General features: G+C 44.6%; 1 protein-coding gene across 14 annotated transcripts in view; it reads right to left on the minus strand.

Moving 5' to 3' along the window:
- Positions 1-17899, minus strand: part of KYNU (kynureninase) — a 461407-nt gene that overhangs the window by 159490 nt on the left and 284018 nt on the right. For 10 of the 14 annotated variants that reach the window (XM_033945496.1, XM_033945486.1, XM_033945487.1 and 7 more), the window contains 3 exons: positions 13440-13481; positions 9925-10114; positions 1729-1849 (listed from right to left, as the gene is read on the minus strand). In XM_033945496.1, the coding sequence (XP_033801387.1) occupies positions 1729-1849; positions 9925-10093 (290 nt within the window). In that variant the 5' untranslated portion in view covers positions 10094-10114; positions 13440-13481. The remainder of the gene's footprint in view (positions 1-1728; positions 1850-9924; positions 10115-13439; positions 13482-17899) is intronic. The other 4 variants (XM_033945497.1, XM_033945483.1, XM_033945485.1 and 1 more) reach the window with 1 other exon arrangement.

Consider the following 17899-nt stretch of genomic DNA (forward strand, 5'->3'; position numbering starts at 1 on the left):
GATTTTAGACAGGTGTTGCAAACAATGGTATTATCCCAGTTGGAGTTTTGTAATGGGATATATTTAGGAATACCCTCTTTCCGTGTCAAGGCTCTACAAACGGTCCAAAATTCAGCGGTACGGATGTTGATGGGAGCATCCTGTTATGAACACGTTTTCCCAAATTCTGAAAAGATTGCATTGGTTGCCAGTCCATTTTCGGACTCAGTTTAAAATCTTGAAAATTGTCCAGCAGGGAATCTACAGTTCCTTGCCTGACTATTTGACAAAATGCCTTTCATTGTATAAACCGTCCAGAGCACTGAGATCAGAGAGCAATCGGCTACTTGATACCTGCAGAATGCTGGGCCCGTTCTCTGGAATGCCCTAACAGGCATATTGAGATTTTGTGGCAACCAGCTACATTTTCGAAACGTATTGAAAACTCATTTTTTTGCTCATGCATTTTTATACTGAGGCCTTCTTTTACAAAGGTGTGCTAAGCGTTTTAGCGTGGATTTATTGCGCGCTAAATCAATGTGTACACTAACTGCTAACACATCCATAGAATAACATGCACACGTTAGCATTTAGCGCGTGGTTTGCGTGCGCTAAAAAGCTTAGCGCACATTTGTAAAAGAGGGGGTAATTGTTCCCTACATTGAGCAGAATATGTGATTTTATTGAGAAAGCATATGATAAAATGTTTAGTAAGTTACGTCTTTTATTGTTTTTACTCTTGTTCGCTGAAAGAATTATGAGACTTGTGTGTTTAAAGATTATATATGTTGAATTGTGAGCCACTTTGGCTAAGGCCCTGTTTTACTAAGGTACACTAACCGATTATCGCGCACTAATTGAATTAGTGTACGCTAAACGCTAACACGTGCACGTTAGTCTATGGACGCGTTAGCTTTTAGCACACGCTAATCGATTAGCGCACCTTAGTAAAACAGGAGGTAAAAGTGGAATATACAGTAAATGTTATAAATCAATACACTTCTCCCTCCGTGTTCACGGTGGATGCGGACGGAACATAGTCATGAATATGGGAAAAATGCGAATAACTGTTTATATGTTATTTGCAGTTTTTTTTTGTAACAGCCAGCGTTTTTGCTATTGAAACCGCGAATAACTAGAGACTCTGCAGCTGAAGGTATCTGGGAATGTGCCTGATGCCGCATACGTGAGCAGCTCTCTCTCTCGATCTCGCAAGTTGGGCTGGCTGGGCTTCGTGCAGGCTCTGCTTCTTCTCCGTGTTGCAATGAGAGGGGGCGGGGGCCTGGGTGAAGGACGCGTCAGTTTTCAAAGCGCTCGGCACTTGCGTTTCCTGCACTGTCATCTGGGTTGTTATGTTGCCCTTTGGTTGTGTGGGGCTGCTCACCTCAAAGCTTCATAGATTCGCCATCACACAGGGGTTTCTGTCAGGTGAGCCCTCCAAAAGGCACTGTTTTTACTTTAATTGCTATCTGTGATGTAACTCAGATTTTGCATGTTAATATTCAGTGGGTGAGGAAACGAACTGTAGTGGCCCAAGGCAGAAGCACTCCTCGTTTGTTAACATTTGTATTTGAATCACCTTTATCTCGTTTTCAAATGTAGTTTGGGTTCAGAGTTGATTGATTGGGGGGGGCGGAGTCTGCATGTGAAAAATCACGAATAAGCAAAATGGCGAGTGCAGAAACCGTGAATACGGAGGGAGAAGTGTAAATAAAGCAATTATTGATGGGGATGCAATGAATAGCTTACGTTGTAGCCCACTTATCCAGCTCCTCATCCAAATATGTTTTAACTTTTTTGGGCTGAAGTCCAAGTGAATTTCCGCAGAAGTATACAGAGTCTTCCTCTCCATTCACTAAGTTGGTATCAGCTAAAAAATACAAAACAGCCATTTAATTATAATTTCATGGTTTGCATCTTTATGATATAAAAAAAAACTAGCACTGCAACTATAAAACTAATACCAGATATTACTTGATTGTCTGCTCAGGTGAAGAAGGTGAGACAGAAGGTGTTTCTTTATGAAAGGATGAATGGACTGGGTGAAAGAAACCTTTTTCTTTCCTAACTGATCTGGCTTCAGGTGTCCTGCACCAGAAACTCTGAGGCTTACTATGGGCTTGCTAAGCCCCTGGTATTTTCTTAGTTACAGGGGCTGTTTCTTTAGAAACCTGGGCAGAATTAAGGATTTCCTTAACTTAAGAACATAAGCATTGCCTCTGATGGGTCAGACCAGAGATCCATCATGCCCAGCAGTCCGCTCACGCGGCGGCCCATTAGTTCAAGGACGTGTATAGTATTCCTCTATCTATATCCTTCTATCCCTTTTTCCTTCAGGAAATTATCTAATCCCTTCTTGAACCCCAAAACCATGCTCTGTCCTATCACACCCTTTGGAAGCGCATTCCAGGTGTCCACCACCCTATGAGTGAAGAAGAACTTCCTAGCATTGGTTCTGAATCTGTCCCCTTTTAATTTTTCCGAATACCCTTTCGTTCTTGTAGTTTTCAAAAGTTTGAAGAATCTGTCCCTCTCCACTTTCTCTATGCCCTTCATGATCTTGTAAGTCTCTATCATGTCCCCTCTAAGTCTATGCTTTTCCAGGGAAAAGAGCCCCAGTTTCTCTAATCTCTCAGTATATGAAAGGTTTTCCATACCCTTTATTAATCATGTCGCTCTTTTCTGGACCATCTCGAGTATCGCCATATCCTTCTTAAGTTACGGCGACCAATATTGGACACAATACTCCAGATGCGGGCGCACCATCGCCCAATACAATGGCAGGATAACTTCTTTCGCTCTGGTTGTAATACCTTTCTTCATAATACCTAGCATTCTGTTTGCCTTCTTAGAGGCTGCCGCACACTGTGCTGTCGGCTTCATTGTCTTGTCTACCACTACCCCCAAGTCCTTTTCTAGGCTACTTTCATATAGCTGTACATCGGGTTTCTGTTTCCTACATGCAAGACTTTACATTTCTCTACATTAAAGTTCATCTGCCATCTCATCGCCCACTTTCCCAGTTTGTTCAGGTCCCTTTGTAAATCTTCACAGTCCTCTTTAGTCCTAACCCCACTAAATAGTTTTGTGTCATCTGAGAATTTTATAACTTCGCATTTCGTTCCTGTTTCTAGATCATTTATAAATACATTGAACAGCAGTGGTCCGAGAATCGACCCCTGCGGAACACCATTCGTGACCCTCCTCCAGTCAGAGCAGTGACCCTTCACTCCCACCGTTTGCCTCCTACCTGCCAACCAATTTCCAATCCATCTATGCACGTCTCCTTCCACCCCATGGTTCTTTTGTTTCTGAAGTAGGCATTCATGCCTTTTCAAAGGCTTTTTGGAAATCCAAGTATGCAATGTCTATAGGGTCCCCTTTGTCCATCCGTTTGTTAATTCCTTCGAAGAAGTGCAGTAAGTTCGTTTGGCATGATCTTCCCTTGCAGAAACCATGTTGGCTTGTTTTCATCAGTTTGTTCCTTTCTAGATGCTCATCGATGCTGTCTTTTATCAGCGCTTTCGCCATCTTCCCCGGAACTGAAGTCAAGCTTACTGGTCTGTAGTTCCCTGGGTTGCCTCTCGATCCTTTTTTGAAGATGGGCGTAACATTAGCTATCTTACAATCCTCCAGGATCACGCCTGTTTTCAGGGATAGATTGCAAACCTGCTGTAGTAGTTCTGCTATTTCCTCCTTTAGTTCTTTCAATACCCTAGGGTGGATTCCATCCGGACTCGGAGATGTCAGTTTTTAATCTATCTTTCTGCTTCTGTACGTCTTCAAGGCTTACCTCTATGGATGTTAATTTATCAGCTTGATCTCCTATGAAGACTTTTTCAGGTTCCAGCACGTTGGATGTGTCCTCTTTTGTAAATACTGACGAAAAGAACATGTTTAGTCTATCCGCTACTTCTTTTTCCTCCTTCACCACTCCTTTCCTATCTCCGGCATCCAGCGGTCCCACTTCCTCCCTTGCCGGCTGCTTCCCTTTAACATATTTGAAGAACGGTTTGAAATTTCGTGCTTCCCTGGCTAGCCTCTCTTCATATTCTCTTTTTGCTCTTCTAACCATGCGGTGACATTCTTTTTGATGCTTCCTGTGTTCTTTCCAGTTCTCGGTTCTGTCCTTTTTCCATTTCCAGAATGAATTTTCCTGTCACAATTGATATCACAGGCATATCAACTCCATGTTCCATTCTGAATCCATGTTGTTTTGAACCTAGTCAGAATGTGTATTCTTTTGAAACAATAGAGGAATTGTCAATGTCATTTGAATGGTCTCACAGACAAGTAGGCTGGAATAAGACATGACACCACCTAGGGGAAGGGAGGGATCATTACTGGCCCAGCTCACCACTGGACCTCCAGGACTGTAGAGTAGGCCCAGGGAGACGCAAGCGGTGGGTAGGACTCAAATATAAACCAAGACCCTCATTTTGGGCCATTGTTTTGGCCCCCAAGTCTTGGTTGATATTTGAGTATATATAGTAAGTGAATTGATAGCCACAGCAACAAGTTTTGAAGGATACACTGGTCTATTGCAAGATGAATTTCTGCTATATAATCATGGACAACCACAAATAAAGGAATCAAAATATGCAAAAAGTCAATAACACCCACAAAGAAGTGTCCACACCAACAGAATTGGGACCAATAATTCTTTATTCAGTAAGAGACTTGACACTGCCAGTGTTTTGACTCTTGGCCTGCCTCAGGGGTCTTTTTAATTGTCTGTCATACAATTTCCTTATCAAAAATAATTGTCTGAATATTGAATTAGACCATTTCACATGGCCAGCATTGAACACTATTGTTACCGCATGACATTCAAGTGCTGAGCCCACCAAATAATACCCATAACATGCCTCCAACACACTCCCTCAAACTCTAGATGCATAGCAGCTAGGAAGCCTAGCAAGATGTCCAGAAAGAGGAGACTGAGAGGAGACATAATCGAAACATTCAAAATACTGAAGGGAATAGACTTAGTAGATAAAGAAAGTCTGTTCACACTCTCCAAGGTAGGGAGAATGAGAGGGCACTCTCTAAAGTTGAAAGGGGATAGATTCTGTACAAACGTAAGGAATTTCTTCTTCACCCAGAGAGTGGTGGAGAGCTGGAACGCTCTTCCGGAGTCTGTTGTAGGGGAAAACACCCTCCAGGGTTTCAAGACTAAGCTGGACAAGTTCCTGCTAAACTGGGACGTACGCAGGCGAAGCTGGACTCATTTAGAGCATTGGTCTTTGACCAGGGGGCCGCCGAATGAGCAGACTGCCAGGCAGGATGGACCACTGGTCCGACCCAGCAGCGGCAATTCTTATGTTCTTCTTTTAAAAACTAGCCCTTGGATGTTTTGGCATGAAAAACATCCAAATGCTGATTTGTGCCATTTTTTGGATTTCTTAGAGCCTCATTTACAAAGCTGCGACAGAGGTTTGTACCGCGGGCCAGAGAATTAAATGCTCCAATAATCATATTGGAGATCTTTCTGCTATGAGAATTTGGTTTTATTTTATTTCTAAATATTACCTTGAAAAGTGCACTAACATGGCCACCATACCATTTCACTCAAGCTTTACAATGAAAGTGTTAATACATTAAATCCAAGTTCAATTCATTTAGGAAATTATCTGGGTAACATGTTGTTTCCTTATAAGGGCTGATCTACAGTGTGCAACAGACTGATTAATTTCTTTCTGTTTATGACTGCATGAATAACCAAAGGCAGGCAAAATATTTTATACCATATGCTTGTCCATATTGCTGTAAATTGTCCTTTCTCTCACTTTCTCACACACACGGTGTAGTGATTTGTTAAAAAAGAAACCCAAATCAAAATATCAGAATATACACCTTACTCCTATTGTATTAAAATAATACAAGAGAAGATTGGATGACATTTTAAGAAGTCTTACTTGCTTTCATGTTCTTATGTTGAAGTGATTTTGCTGTTACTGAGGCCCTCTTTTACTAAGGTGTACACTAAAGTGTACTAACTGATTAGCGCATGCTAATTCAATTAGCGCATGCTAATCGTTTAGCACACTTTAGTAAAAGAGGGGGTTTGTCTATGTTAAGCTGGCTTATTCTTCTTTGAGTCTTTTGTCCATCATAAAGTTCACTAGATTAACTGTCCACATACTTTTTAACTTTCTATAATTTTAATAGTCTAATCTACAATTTGTGAGTTACTCAATGCCTAAATAGGTTCAAGGCGACATATAATTTGGGTGTTAGGAAAACAGAAAAAGGAGTGATGGGACACTAAGCAGGGGGAGGAGAGGTAGGGGATGAATCTTTTAAGGGGCAGTATTGAGGAGATATCAAGAACAGTTTACATGGGATGAACACTGAGGAGATATTAAAGAACAGTTTACATTGGATGAGGAACTAATCTTTGAGTTCAAACAAGCTACTGATTGCCAATGGAGTATATTGTCTCGAGGAATGGGCCGCAAAATGGCAAATGAGGTTCAACGTGGATAAATGCAAAGTGATGCATGTCGGTAACAAAAATCATATGCACGAATACAGGATGTCCGGTGCTATACTCAGAGAGAGCCCCCAGGAAAGAGACTTGGGAGTACTTGTAGAAAAGTCAATGAAACCATCCGCACAATGTGTGGCGACGGCAAAAAGGGCAAACAGAATGTTAGGAATGTTTAAGAATGGGATCATAAACAGATCTGAAATGGTTATCATGCCGTTATACCTGGCCATGGTACACCCCTACCTGGAATACTGTGTCCAACACTGGTTACCGTACATAAAGAAGGACATAGTACTACTCGAAAGGGTCCAGAGAAGAGCAACAAAAATGGTTAAGGGGCTGGAGGAGTTGCCGTAAAATGAGAGGTTAGAGAAACTGGGCCTCTTCTTCCTAGAAAAGAGCAGACTGAGAGGGGACATGATCAAAACATTCAAGATATTGAAGGGAATTGACTTAGTAGAGAAAGAGAGATTGTTCACCCTCTCCAAGGTGAAGAGAATGAGAGGGCACTCATTAAAGTTAAAATGGAATAGATTCTGTACAAACGTAAAGAAGTTCTTATTCACCCAGAGAGTGGTAGAAATCTGGAATGCTCTTCCAGAGGCTGTTATAGGGGAAAACACCCTCCAGGAATTCAGGACAAAGTTAGACAAGTTCCTGCTGAACCAGAACATACGCAGGTAAGGCTAGACTCAAATAGGGCACTGGTCTTTGACCTAAGGGCCGCCGCATGAGCAGACTGCTGGGCACAATGGACCACTGGTCTGACCCAGCATGGCAATTATTATGTTCTTATGTCTATAGTTTCTTTCGAAATCTGAGTTAACAGGGTTCCGTTTTGGTGGTTATTGGGAGACTGTTCCAGGTTTTTGCTCCAATGTAGGTGCATGGGCATTCTATTTCATCAATGCTTGATAATAGAGGATTGTCATAATAGAGCTATTTAGTGGAAATTCACAGAGGAACTGGGTAAAAGTTGGATCAACACATAAACTGAAGCATTGACACACAAAACGGGGTCCATGACTCATCCTATTTAAGGTGGAATTGCTTAGAATAGAGTGGATCCAGAGGATCTGGCAGATATGTGGGGTTTTTTGTCTATTTCCTGCACATGGATTTATTGCCTGAACATCTTCTTCCCATCCTCTTCCCTCTAAAAATCTCAGGGAATTATGAGCACACATACAATTGCATACAATTGCCCAATTACATAGCTGCCAAGTCTCCCACATTCAACAGAAGAGTCATCTGCATGCTTTCTGATTGGCCAGTACTCCTACTCAACACATTTGGTATACTGCAGCAGCCTCCTCCTCTGCCAGCTTTCTAGAGGACTCATTTGACACTAGATCTACCCTGCTGGTGACCTTCCTCAATGAAGTGGATAAATCTACAGTATTAAGAACATATTTCAAGAAGAAAGCTGTGTTATTCTTTGGAAGGACAATTAACCATAGCGCGGTTTTTAGCGCCAGCCACAGCAGTAATAGCTCCAATGCTTGTAGAAATTTTATGAGTGTCAGAGATGTTAACTTCATGGCCAGCGATAAAAACCATGCGCCAAATTTGTAAAGGGGAGGGGGGTAAAGTATTTCCAGATGTGACTCAGGAAACCCAGTAGAAGAGAAAAGATTTTCTAGCTTTGAAAAGCCAAGTGATATCTAAGCAGACATTTTATTTTCTACTAGTGTTTAAGCCTGTTACATTAACGGGTGCTAGAATAGATGTGTCTATCTGTCTTTCTTTCTCTCTCTCTCTCTCCTTGGCCGCTGTCTGTCTTCCTTTCTGTCTCTCTCTCTCTCTCTCTCTTTGGCTGCTGTCTGTCTTTCTTTCTTTCTGTGTCTCTACTTGACCACTGTCTCTGTGTCTGTCTGTCTTTCTGTCTCTCTCTCTCTCTCCTTGGCCGCTGTCTGTCTTTCTGTCTCCCTCTGTTGCTCTCTGTGTGTGTCTGTCTTTCTCTCTTTCTCTCTCCTTTGCTACTGTCTCTCTGTCTTTCTATCTCTCTCTCTCTCCTTGGCCGCTGTCTGTGTGTCTGTCTGCCTTTCTGTCTCTTTTTCTCCTTGGCCGCTGTCTGTCTGCCTTTCTGTCTCTTTTTCTCCTTGGCTGCTGTCTGTCAGTCTCTCTCGCTCTGTGTGTGTGTGTGTCTGTCTTTATGTCTCTCTCTCCTAGGCCACTGTCTGTGTGTCTGTCTGTCTTTCTGTCTCTTTCTCTCCTTGGCCGCTGTCTGTGTGTCTTTCTGTCTCTTTCTCTCTCTCGTTGGCCACTGTCTGTCTTTCTGTCTCTCTCTCTCTCTCCTTGGCTGTTGTCTGTGTGTCTGTCTGCCTTTCTGTCTCTTTCCCTCCCTCCTGTTTCCCGCATGTGCCCCGCTCCCCTTTCTTTGCCCTCCCCATCCCCTCCTCTCCCCTCCCCCCAGACCACCCCACCCCCTCTTTGCAGCAGCGCCACCAGCCTCCAGCGCCATGGCACTGAAAAAAACAGATCCAAATCCTCGAACCGCCCAACAAACTCAAATTCAGAGGTAAGGGGTGTTGGTTTGCCGCCGGGTGGGCAGAGAATGCGGCTCCTGCGAGCTGCAACAGTGCTCTGACCCAGAGGGGAGAGTGGAGGTAGAGGAGAAGACAGTGCAACCAGGGAGCGGCAGTAGTTGTGGCCTTCCCTTCCCTAACTCCATAGCTCTGTCGCCGCCGCCTCTTTCTCTCCCTGGTGTTAGCTCTGAATGTGTGCACGTGCCCTGAACGTGCGCACGCATCGCATGCTGCCGCACGCCGCACATTGAACAGGTCACGGAGTCAGAAACCACAGTGGCAGGGATCACAAAATTGTAAGTGCGCATGCGCGCTTAAGTTTTTATTATAGAGGATACTTTTGATAAAAGTGCACTATAAGCAAATAAACTATTCATCAGTGTAGTTCCTTTTTGAAAATACATCTCAGTGTAGTTCCTTTTTGAAAATACATGTAAGATGGGATATTCTGACGTGGACGATCATTTGTAGTTTGGATGATCCATTTTGTAAAATGGTTGTTTATAATGGACATCTCTAGCACAAGGATGTCCATCTCATGTATTTTTGAACAGGAAATCTCAGTGTAGTTCCTTTTTGAAAATACATGTAAGATGGGATATTCTGACGTGGATGTTCCTAAAAAAATTCCCCTTTTTAAAATAGGTAAAAAAATCAGCAAAGTTCTAAGAAAAATTAATAAATAAAAAAACCTTTATATTATTCTGATACATTTTTTAATCAGTTCTAAATGAATTCTTCCATGGTCACAGATATTTCATTTTTCAGAACATTTAATAGTGGAATACATGCTGACATTTTCATTATTTTCTTCCTTTTTTTTTCTGTTGAGAGAAATTAGTAGGTCAACTTGACCTTAGTAGTTGGCTGAAGAAAAAGGTTATGACATTAGCCACTAGCAGTGATTTATGCTGATATCCTTACCTAAAGGCAAATGCTTGACTTTTGGAATATGAAAACAGTCTTTAAAGTGTCTCAGCCCATCTTGTTCATCTAAATGGGAAGCAAGCTTTTTATCTACCAGGCTGCATCCTAGTTGGGAGGCTGTTTGCTCCAAAATTGCTGCTGGTAAATTATAAGATAATGGATCCATTTTACAGTATCTCAACTTAATCTGGAAAAAAAATATAAATGACATAGAACAATGATTATTCCTTGTAACAATTACTTGAAAAATAATAACTCCAGTGCCTACAGAAGAAATTAAGAAACAGCTTAAAAAAAAAAAAGAAACGTGCCAACATCTTATGAAATTTGAGGCAATCTCATTCTGTGCTATAATTTTTGAAGGAGATTCCTGTGAAATGGAACAGCCACATATACAACTTGGCTAGGGGAACCATGTGGATGGATGCTGGGCAGTGTCCCAGGAAATGCAGGAGTATTTTTGCTGTGACCTTTTCTGAGGAGGTGAAGTACAGTGCTAGGGCTGAAATTGCCTGGCCCCTTGGGGTCATGCAGTCTGCTGTGCAGATTCTGGCCTGTATGAACTCCAGGGATTCGGTCAGCCGTAGCTGAGATTTTCTCTTGTTGACTAGGAAGCTGAGCGTTTGCAGCAGGGTTATTGCTCTGTTATATCCAGTACTGGGCGCCAAAATGTTGCAATCTGAAGGGAGTACGGCTATGGCACCCTCTGTTCTTCTCACTAGCACATTGTTGTATAGAATCATCTGGAAGAAGTGTGCATTTATTTTGGCATTAAGAAAAGAGCCATGGTACACTTTCTTTACCACTGTGTCTAGAGTCTTGTGTTCTTTCCCTCATGGGACATTGGAGTATGACCTGGAGCTTCTTGCTTTCTTCAGGGCCAACTTCACGATGATAGAGTGATGCAGAAACTGGGGTATATCAAAGCCTAGTGTGTGAGGCAACTGGTACTTGAGATCCAGTCTTTTAGAGATGGCTACCTTTGAGAGTGGGGTCTGCCAGACTTTATTCTGGCAGCTTGTGGATAGGCTTCACCATCAGAGTCTTTAGTGAGTCTAGGTATTTAAGGATGCCATGGTCTTCATTGAATGGCTCTGAGGTCTCCGAGGAGGAAAGTGCCAGAATCGTGGATACTTTTTGTAGGAATTTCGGGTACGTAAAGTCCTTGGGGGGAAGAACTGGAGGTTGAGCCATGGATTCTGGTTAATCAAGTGTTTCTAAATGTGGCAGTGAAGTCTGAGGGCTGTCCATGTCTGAAGGTGAGTAGACACTTTCTTGGCATGCAATGTGGACCTTGGAGTGGGGGATCGTGAAGATGTTGTTTGAGCCAGACCTGATGATGTAGTTGGTCCTAGTCGGTCCTTCCATGAAGGTTGGGGCTACTGTGGGCATGGGAGACATTACGGGTGCGATGAACTGGGTGATAAGACTGCTGAACAAGTCCAAGAGTTGCTGCTGAGGTGAGGGTGTCACTGGGGTCCTAACATGTGGGGTGGAGTTGAGTTGGTTGTTCATCTTCTTGCTCCTCCAGACAGGTGATGGTGAGGAAAATGTGGATGAGTGAGATCTGTGGTGCTTCTTGTGCTTGGCACGCCTGGAGGGGTTCTGCCCACTGGAAGACACTGACCAGGGGGATATGTGGCTCCTCTTGTATCTTGAATGCATTGGGGGGATCAGTAAGCCAGTCAGTACCTCCTCCTGAATTTCCTCTGCATCTGGAGGACTGGGCAGGATTCAAGGCTGGTGCCAATGTGCTGTTCCTTTAAGAGACAGTGCCATGCACATCGTCAGCTGGTGTGGGCATGGCTTGCCATGTAGCTGCTCCGAGGACAGCACTGAGTATGTTGGAGCAGCGCTAGGTGCCTATAGTTGCTGCAGAAGCTGTGACTGTTCCAATGATGGCGCCAAGCATGTTGGTGCAGTGCTCAGTGCCAGTTGCTGTTGGGGAGGATGCTGCTGCTGAAAGGGGGGGAGGTGTATAGAGGCATAATCTCTAGCCCGGGGAGACAACTGCATCAATTGGCAGGTAGAGGAGTAGCCGTGGAGTTTGAGGGGCTGCAGCTTGGGCCTCCAGGTAAGCCAGGGCAGTGGGGGTTATTCCCATCTCTGCCAAGCAGGTCTCCATTGCCATTGGGAGTGGGGTGTGCAGCGGTAGGTGGGTTTTGAGAGACCCTCACCTCCCCAATAGATGTTGCCAGTCTGGGTTTATTTGGTGCTGTTGGGTGATCCTCCAGAAAATCCCAGAGCGCATGGAGTCTGTGCTTGCAGGCCTTGGGGACATCTGGAGGCAAAGTGAGCAGGTGTGCTTCTCCCAGATATCGAATGCAGACATTGTGGGTATCTGCTGTACTCATCTTCTTGCAGGTTAGGCATTTTTTGAAGCTAGGTTTGGAGCTGTTTTGCTGGTCAGTTGGTTTCATTTTTGACGAGGTGTTCAGGAAGAGCAGGAGCCAGATGCACTAAACAGGATCAGTAAGACCGTGTGGGTCCACTCCAATCTGATTTTTGGCCAATTCTAAAAGAGCTATAGATGAACTAAAAATTTTGCATGCAAATGATTTGTGCGGAAGTTTGTTATAATCCCCGTCTGTCCGATTGATCGCTATGAGAGTGACTCTCACACATGTGCAGAGCCGGCAGGGGAAGCCCGAACAGCTGGGAGGCAGGGGAAGCCTCCTGCCATTCAGCTGTTTGGGGCAGGAAATCTTTTTTTTTTTTTTTTAATGGACAGATGTTGTGGGTGTGTTACACACGCACATTATCTGTTTCATTAAAAAAGAAGAGCTCCCCCCAATGATGACGACCCTCCCCGACAAACCGGCACCGGGGAACCACCCCCTCCCCCATAGCGGCGAAAATGACAGGAGGGATGCCTACTCACTCCAGTCAATGGAGGACACCCCCTTTGACAGGCACTCCCCTAAAAAAAACATCCTGTATCTTTCCCCCTTCTCCCCTCAAAAAGGCAGGAGGAATGCCTACTCCCTCCTGCCACTGGATGCTACCCTTAACCTCCCCCATACCCATGCTCAACCCACCCCCCCAGTACCTTTGTCTGAAGAGAGCAGGAGGGAGGCTCAGTCCCTCCAGCTCTGAGGCCAGCTGATTCAAAATGTTGGGCCTTCCCCCCTTGGTGCATCATTTGATGTATGGGGACGGGCCTAAGATCCTAATTGGCTCAGACGCCTAAGGCCCCTGTGCAAGAATGTTCAGCTGTCTGCACATTTTTTTAAAATTGAAAATACAAATATTTGAACTCATGTCGTCACTTATTATTCAGTCACTTTATACAGCTGAGGAATTCTACATTCTAACTTAGCCTTAAGTGGGTAACTCAGCCAACTGGATGAGTCATAGTCCTGCAAACAGATTATATACTAAGATCTTGGCAGAGTAATAATTCATTTAAAATGTTTAGGATGGATATGATAAAGGCACTGTGAGGAGTTGATAACGGCACTGTGATACGTCTTATAATCTGTAAACAGAGCAACTCTTAAACATTGACTTACCAATATTTATATGTAGTTTCCCCTTTTCTGACAGTATGAGAGCTGAAAAGAAAAAAAAAATGCAAACAGAACAGTCATATGTATGTTCTAATATCCTACTGAAGTTAGTCAAGTTTTGCTATTATACAGTAAAGGATGGTATATTGAAGCATCCAGATTTTACTTTCATTGATTTCACTGGAAGTAAAACCCGGATGCAGGGCCGCCATCAGGGCAGTACCACCAGTCCTGCATTCAGGGGCCCGGAGCTGACAGGAGGCCCGGGCTCCCCCAGGGTCCTAGGCCACAGTCTAGGGGAGGGGCGTTCCGCCCCACGTGGACAGGAGAGAGCTGGACGGGGGACCCGCGGAGTTCAATACATCTCGAGCCGCGAGGCTAGTCTTCTGTTCCTGCCTGCCCTGCAGCTCACATATAGCCGATCGCAAGTGTTCCCCGATGTCAGCGCTGACGTCGGAGGGAGGGCTTAAGCAAAGCCTGCCCTTCGACGTCAGCGCTGACGTCGGAGAATACTTCCGGTCGGCTATTTGTGCGCGGCAGGGCAGGCGGGAAACAGGAGACAAGCCTCGCGGCTCGAGCTCCGTTTTGCTGAGAAAGTTGCAAAGATGGGCTGGGAGACAAACGCGGAACACAAAAGGGGGGAGGGAGTGCGTTTTGGACACAAGGCATGAACTTGGGAGAGAGGAATGGAGGGAAAGAGATGCTGAGGTGGGGGAGGGAATGGGTTTTTGGACACAGAAGGCATGGACTTGGGAGAGAGGAAGGGAGGGAAAGAGATGCTGAGGTGGGGGAGGGAATGGGTTTTAGGACACAGAAGGCATGGACTTGGGAGAGAAGAAGGGAGGGAAAGAGATGCTGAGGTGGTGGAGGGAATGAGTTTTTGGACACAGAAGGCATGGACTTGGGAGAGAGGAAGGGAGGTAAAGAGATGCTGAGGTGGGGGAGGGAATGAGTTTTTGGACATAGAAGGCATGGACTTGGGAGAGAGGAAGGGAGGGAAAGAGATGGTTGTGTACACGGGGAATAGAAGAAAGGAGAATTTTTGGTCATAGGGAGGGAGTGAGGTACAGATAGTGGCATACCAGGGTGGGGGGGCAGTCTGCCCCGCCCCGGGTTTACGTCCCAAGGGGATGCACAGCTGGCCACCCTCCAGTGTTCTTCCTAGGCCGGCAAACTGCGGCTCTTTAGCCACTTGAGTGCCACCGCCGCCATCGGGAACAGGCCGGCGCCAAGTTCTCCCTGCTTTTTCCTGTGGGGCCGGCCAACTCTCGCCACTTGCGTCAATTCTGACGTCGGAGAAGACGTTCTGGGCCAGCCATTCGCTGCCTGGCTGGCCTAGAACGTCCTCTCCGACGTTAGAATTGACGTCGGGTGGCGAGAGTTGGTCGGCCCCGCGGGGAAGAGAAGCAGGACGAACTCGGCGCCGGCCTGTTTCCGATGGCGGCAGTGGCAGCCTATTCCCCAATGGTGGTGGCATAGGGGAGGGCAGGGAGAAAGAAAGAAAGAAAGAAAGGGGGGACAGGAAGCCAGAAAGAAAGAAAGAAAGAAAGGGGGCAGGGTGAAACAAAGAAAAATGTAGCACGGAAAGAGAGAGAGAGAGAGAAAGACAGACATACAGAAAGAAAGAGGGTGTGGAGAGAGAAAGAAGGGGGCAGGGTGAGAGAGAGGAAAACAGACATACAGAAAGAAAGGGGGTATGGAGAGAGAGAAAAAGAAAGAAGGCCAGGGTGAAACAAAGAAAAAGTTTGGGGAGGGAATGAGGTCTGGAGGAGAGGAAGCATACAGGAGGCTGAAAGAAGGGAAGAAATATTGGATGCACAGTCAGAAGAATAAAGTGCAACCAGAGACTGATGAAATTACCAAAGGTAGGAAAAATGGTTTTATTTTCAATTTAGTGATCAAAATGTGTCTGCTTTGAGAATTTATATATGCTGTCTATATTTTGCACTATGGCCCCCTTTTACTAAACTGCAATAGCGTTTTTTAGCGCAGGGAGCCTATGAGCATTGAGAGCAGTGTGGGGCATTCAGCGCAGCTCCCTGCGCTAAAAACCGCTATCGCGTTTTAGTAAAAAGGGAGGGGGAATATTTGTCTATTTTTGTATAGTTGTTACTGAGGTGACATTGCATAAAGTCATCTGCCTTGACCTATTTGAAAACCCGCGGAATATAAATGATAATTAACATTTTCTCTGCGTACAGCGTGCTTTGTGTTTTTAAAATTTTATTGTTGGTAGATCATTTTGAGTTGGCCACAAAGGTAAGGGGGAGGGAGGGAGGGGAACTGCTGAAAGACATTTAGTAATCCTTGAAGGCTTGACTGTGCAGGGAATTATTTTTGTAAAATCATGTTTTGTTATGTGACTGGCATTATTTAGACTTTAATTTCTATGAATGAATAGAATGAAAATGATATATATTACTTGCTTGTTTTTATGTGCGTGTGCTGAAGGAAAGTGGAGAGAGAGTGGGCTGAGGACGCTGAAGGGAAATGGGGAAGAGAGAATGGGGAGAAGACGCTGATTTATAAATTGACAATTGTACAGAATATTGTTTCTTTTTTATATTCATCCATAGCTGCATGTTAATGATGTGCTCATATGCACTTATTTATCATCATAACATATACATCATCATTAACATGCAGCTGTGGATGTGTAAGGACAGGCTGAGGAGGATGGATGGGAAGGAAGGAAGGTGCACATATCAACATATCGTACATTTTTAACATGCATGATGCAGCTATAGGCAAGCAGAGGAGAATGGGATCATACAGATGTGTATGTTCAGATATGTGCTCAGATGTGTAGTTTTTTCTGATATATTTATTATGCTTACAGTATTTATAAAAACACATTTAATACTTGTTACAAAAAATATTGTGCAATTGTGATCTACTTCTGGCCTACAAAGGTCAAAAGAAATCCTTAAATGAGATTTTACATTCAAAAGTGAATTATAGCTACTAGCACTATTATTTATTAGTTATTTATTATGCAGATGTTTGTTAGTTTGTTATTAGTTCAGTATTAGACATATGTTAGTTTAGAATAGATAGGTATAGCTTAGTTTAGTTTAGGTTAGGTTAGGGCTCTGCTGAAAGAGTTTACCTTAACGTGGTTGCAGGCTTACAAATCTTTTGGTCAAAGAGTGCGGCGACAGAGAAAAGTATGTGTGTATTCGGCCCATGGAAGAAGGGGAGGTCGGGGGGGGAAGGGGTGCGTGGGGGGCCCAATAGGATTGCTCAGTAAGGGGCCCAGAAATTTCTGATGGCGGCCCTGCCCAGATGTCACAAGCCTTTTTCTGGAGCCATATCATAACCCTAGTATGGGATAGATATTCAGCTGGGGATAGTGAGCAGTTTTATAGCTGTATTATTCATAGGGTTACCAGATGTCCAAGAAAGCCCAAACATGTCCTCTTTTTAGAGGACTTTCTGGGTGCCCGGACGGACTTTCCAAAACCTGGCAGTTTGTCCGGCTTTTTGGAAAGCTCTGCCACGTCTGGAGGGCCTCTGAGCACGTGTGGATAACATCATATGCATCTGTGTACGCTCAGAGACCCTCCAGACTCGGCAGGAAAGAAAAGGCTTGGGGGGGTGGGGTTTGTGGCAGAATGGGGTGGAGTTTGAGACAGAATGGGGCGGGGCAGGAGAGGGTGTGGTCATGTGTCCAGGATTTTACTGTTTGAAATATGGTAACCCTAATTGTTCCTGAATATTCAATGCTGGGCCATGTAAGTTCTGCAGGACTCCTGGGAACTTTCCTGTCCCTAGTGAATGAAAACAGTAAATTGAAGCACTGCCTCCCCTCCCTCCACTGGCAACAATGCAGTTGAAGGATCCCCCCTCCCCCCCCATACAGCTTAAAAAACAGTGGCAGCCAGTTATCTCTTATGCTGTTAAAAGAAAGAAAAGGGATTTGAACTATAATCTTTTTGTGGTTACAGTCAAAATGGTTTACATATTATATTTAGGGCAATGGAGGGTTAAGTGACTTATCCAGAGACTTAAGGAGCAGTAGTGAGAATTGAACCCAGGTCCCCAGGCTATTGCATTACCAATAGGCTACTCTTCCACTCTCCATCATCACATAAAAAGGGCTTATATTTTGTGCAGTTTGATGTGGCTGGTTAACCTAGGCTGTGCTGAATATAGGCCAGTGTTCTTCAATGCAAGGCCCAGGGGCCAGTGGCGGCCCCTAGAGACCTCTGGGGCAGAACCCAATCATCATTCAGGATTTTTTTTTTCCTGCTATAATGTGTTTGTCTAGCCAAGCTCCCAAGGGAAATTGAAAGGGGAGGAAGATGCAGGACATTCTCAAAGAAGGAGAAACACAGAAAGACTATGGGAACTCCCCGCAGCCATTTTGTCTCAGTGATCTGCACGGGGAAGGAGCGTAGGAAGATCACTCCTGACCTGAAAGCCCGCTAGACCACCCAGGTAAGGTCCGGGATGCCGGGGGG

Source organism: Geotrypetes seraphini, chromosome 5 (genome assembly GCF_902459505.1).
Source record: "Geotrypetes seraphini chromosome 5, aGeoSer1.1, whole genome shotgun sequence".
Lineage (NCBI taxonomy): Eukaryota > Metazoa > Chordata > Amphibia > Gymnophiona > Dermophiidae > Geotrypetes > Geotrypetes seraphini.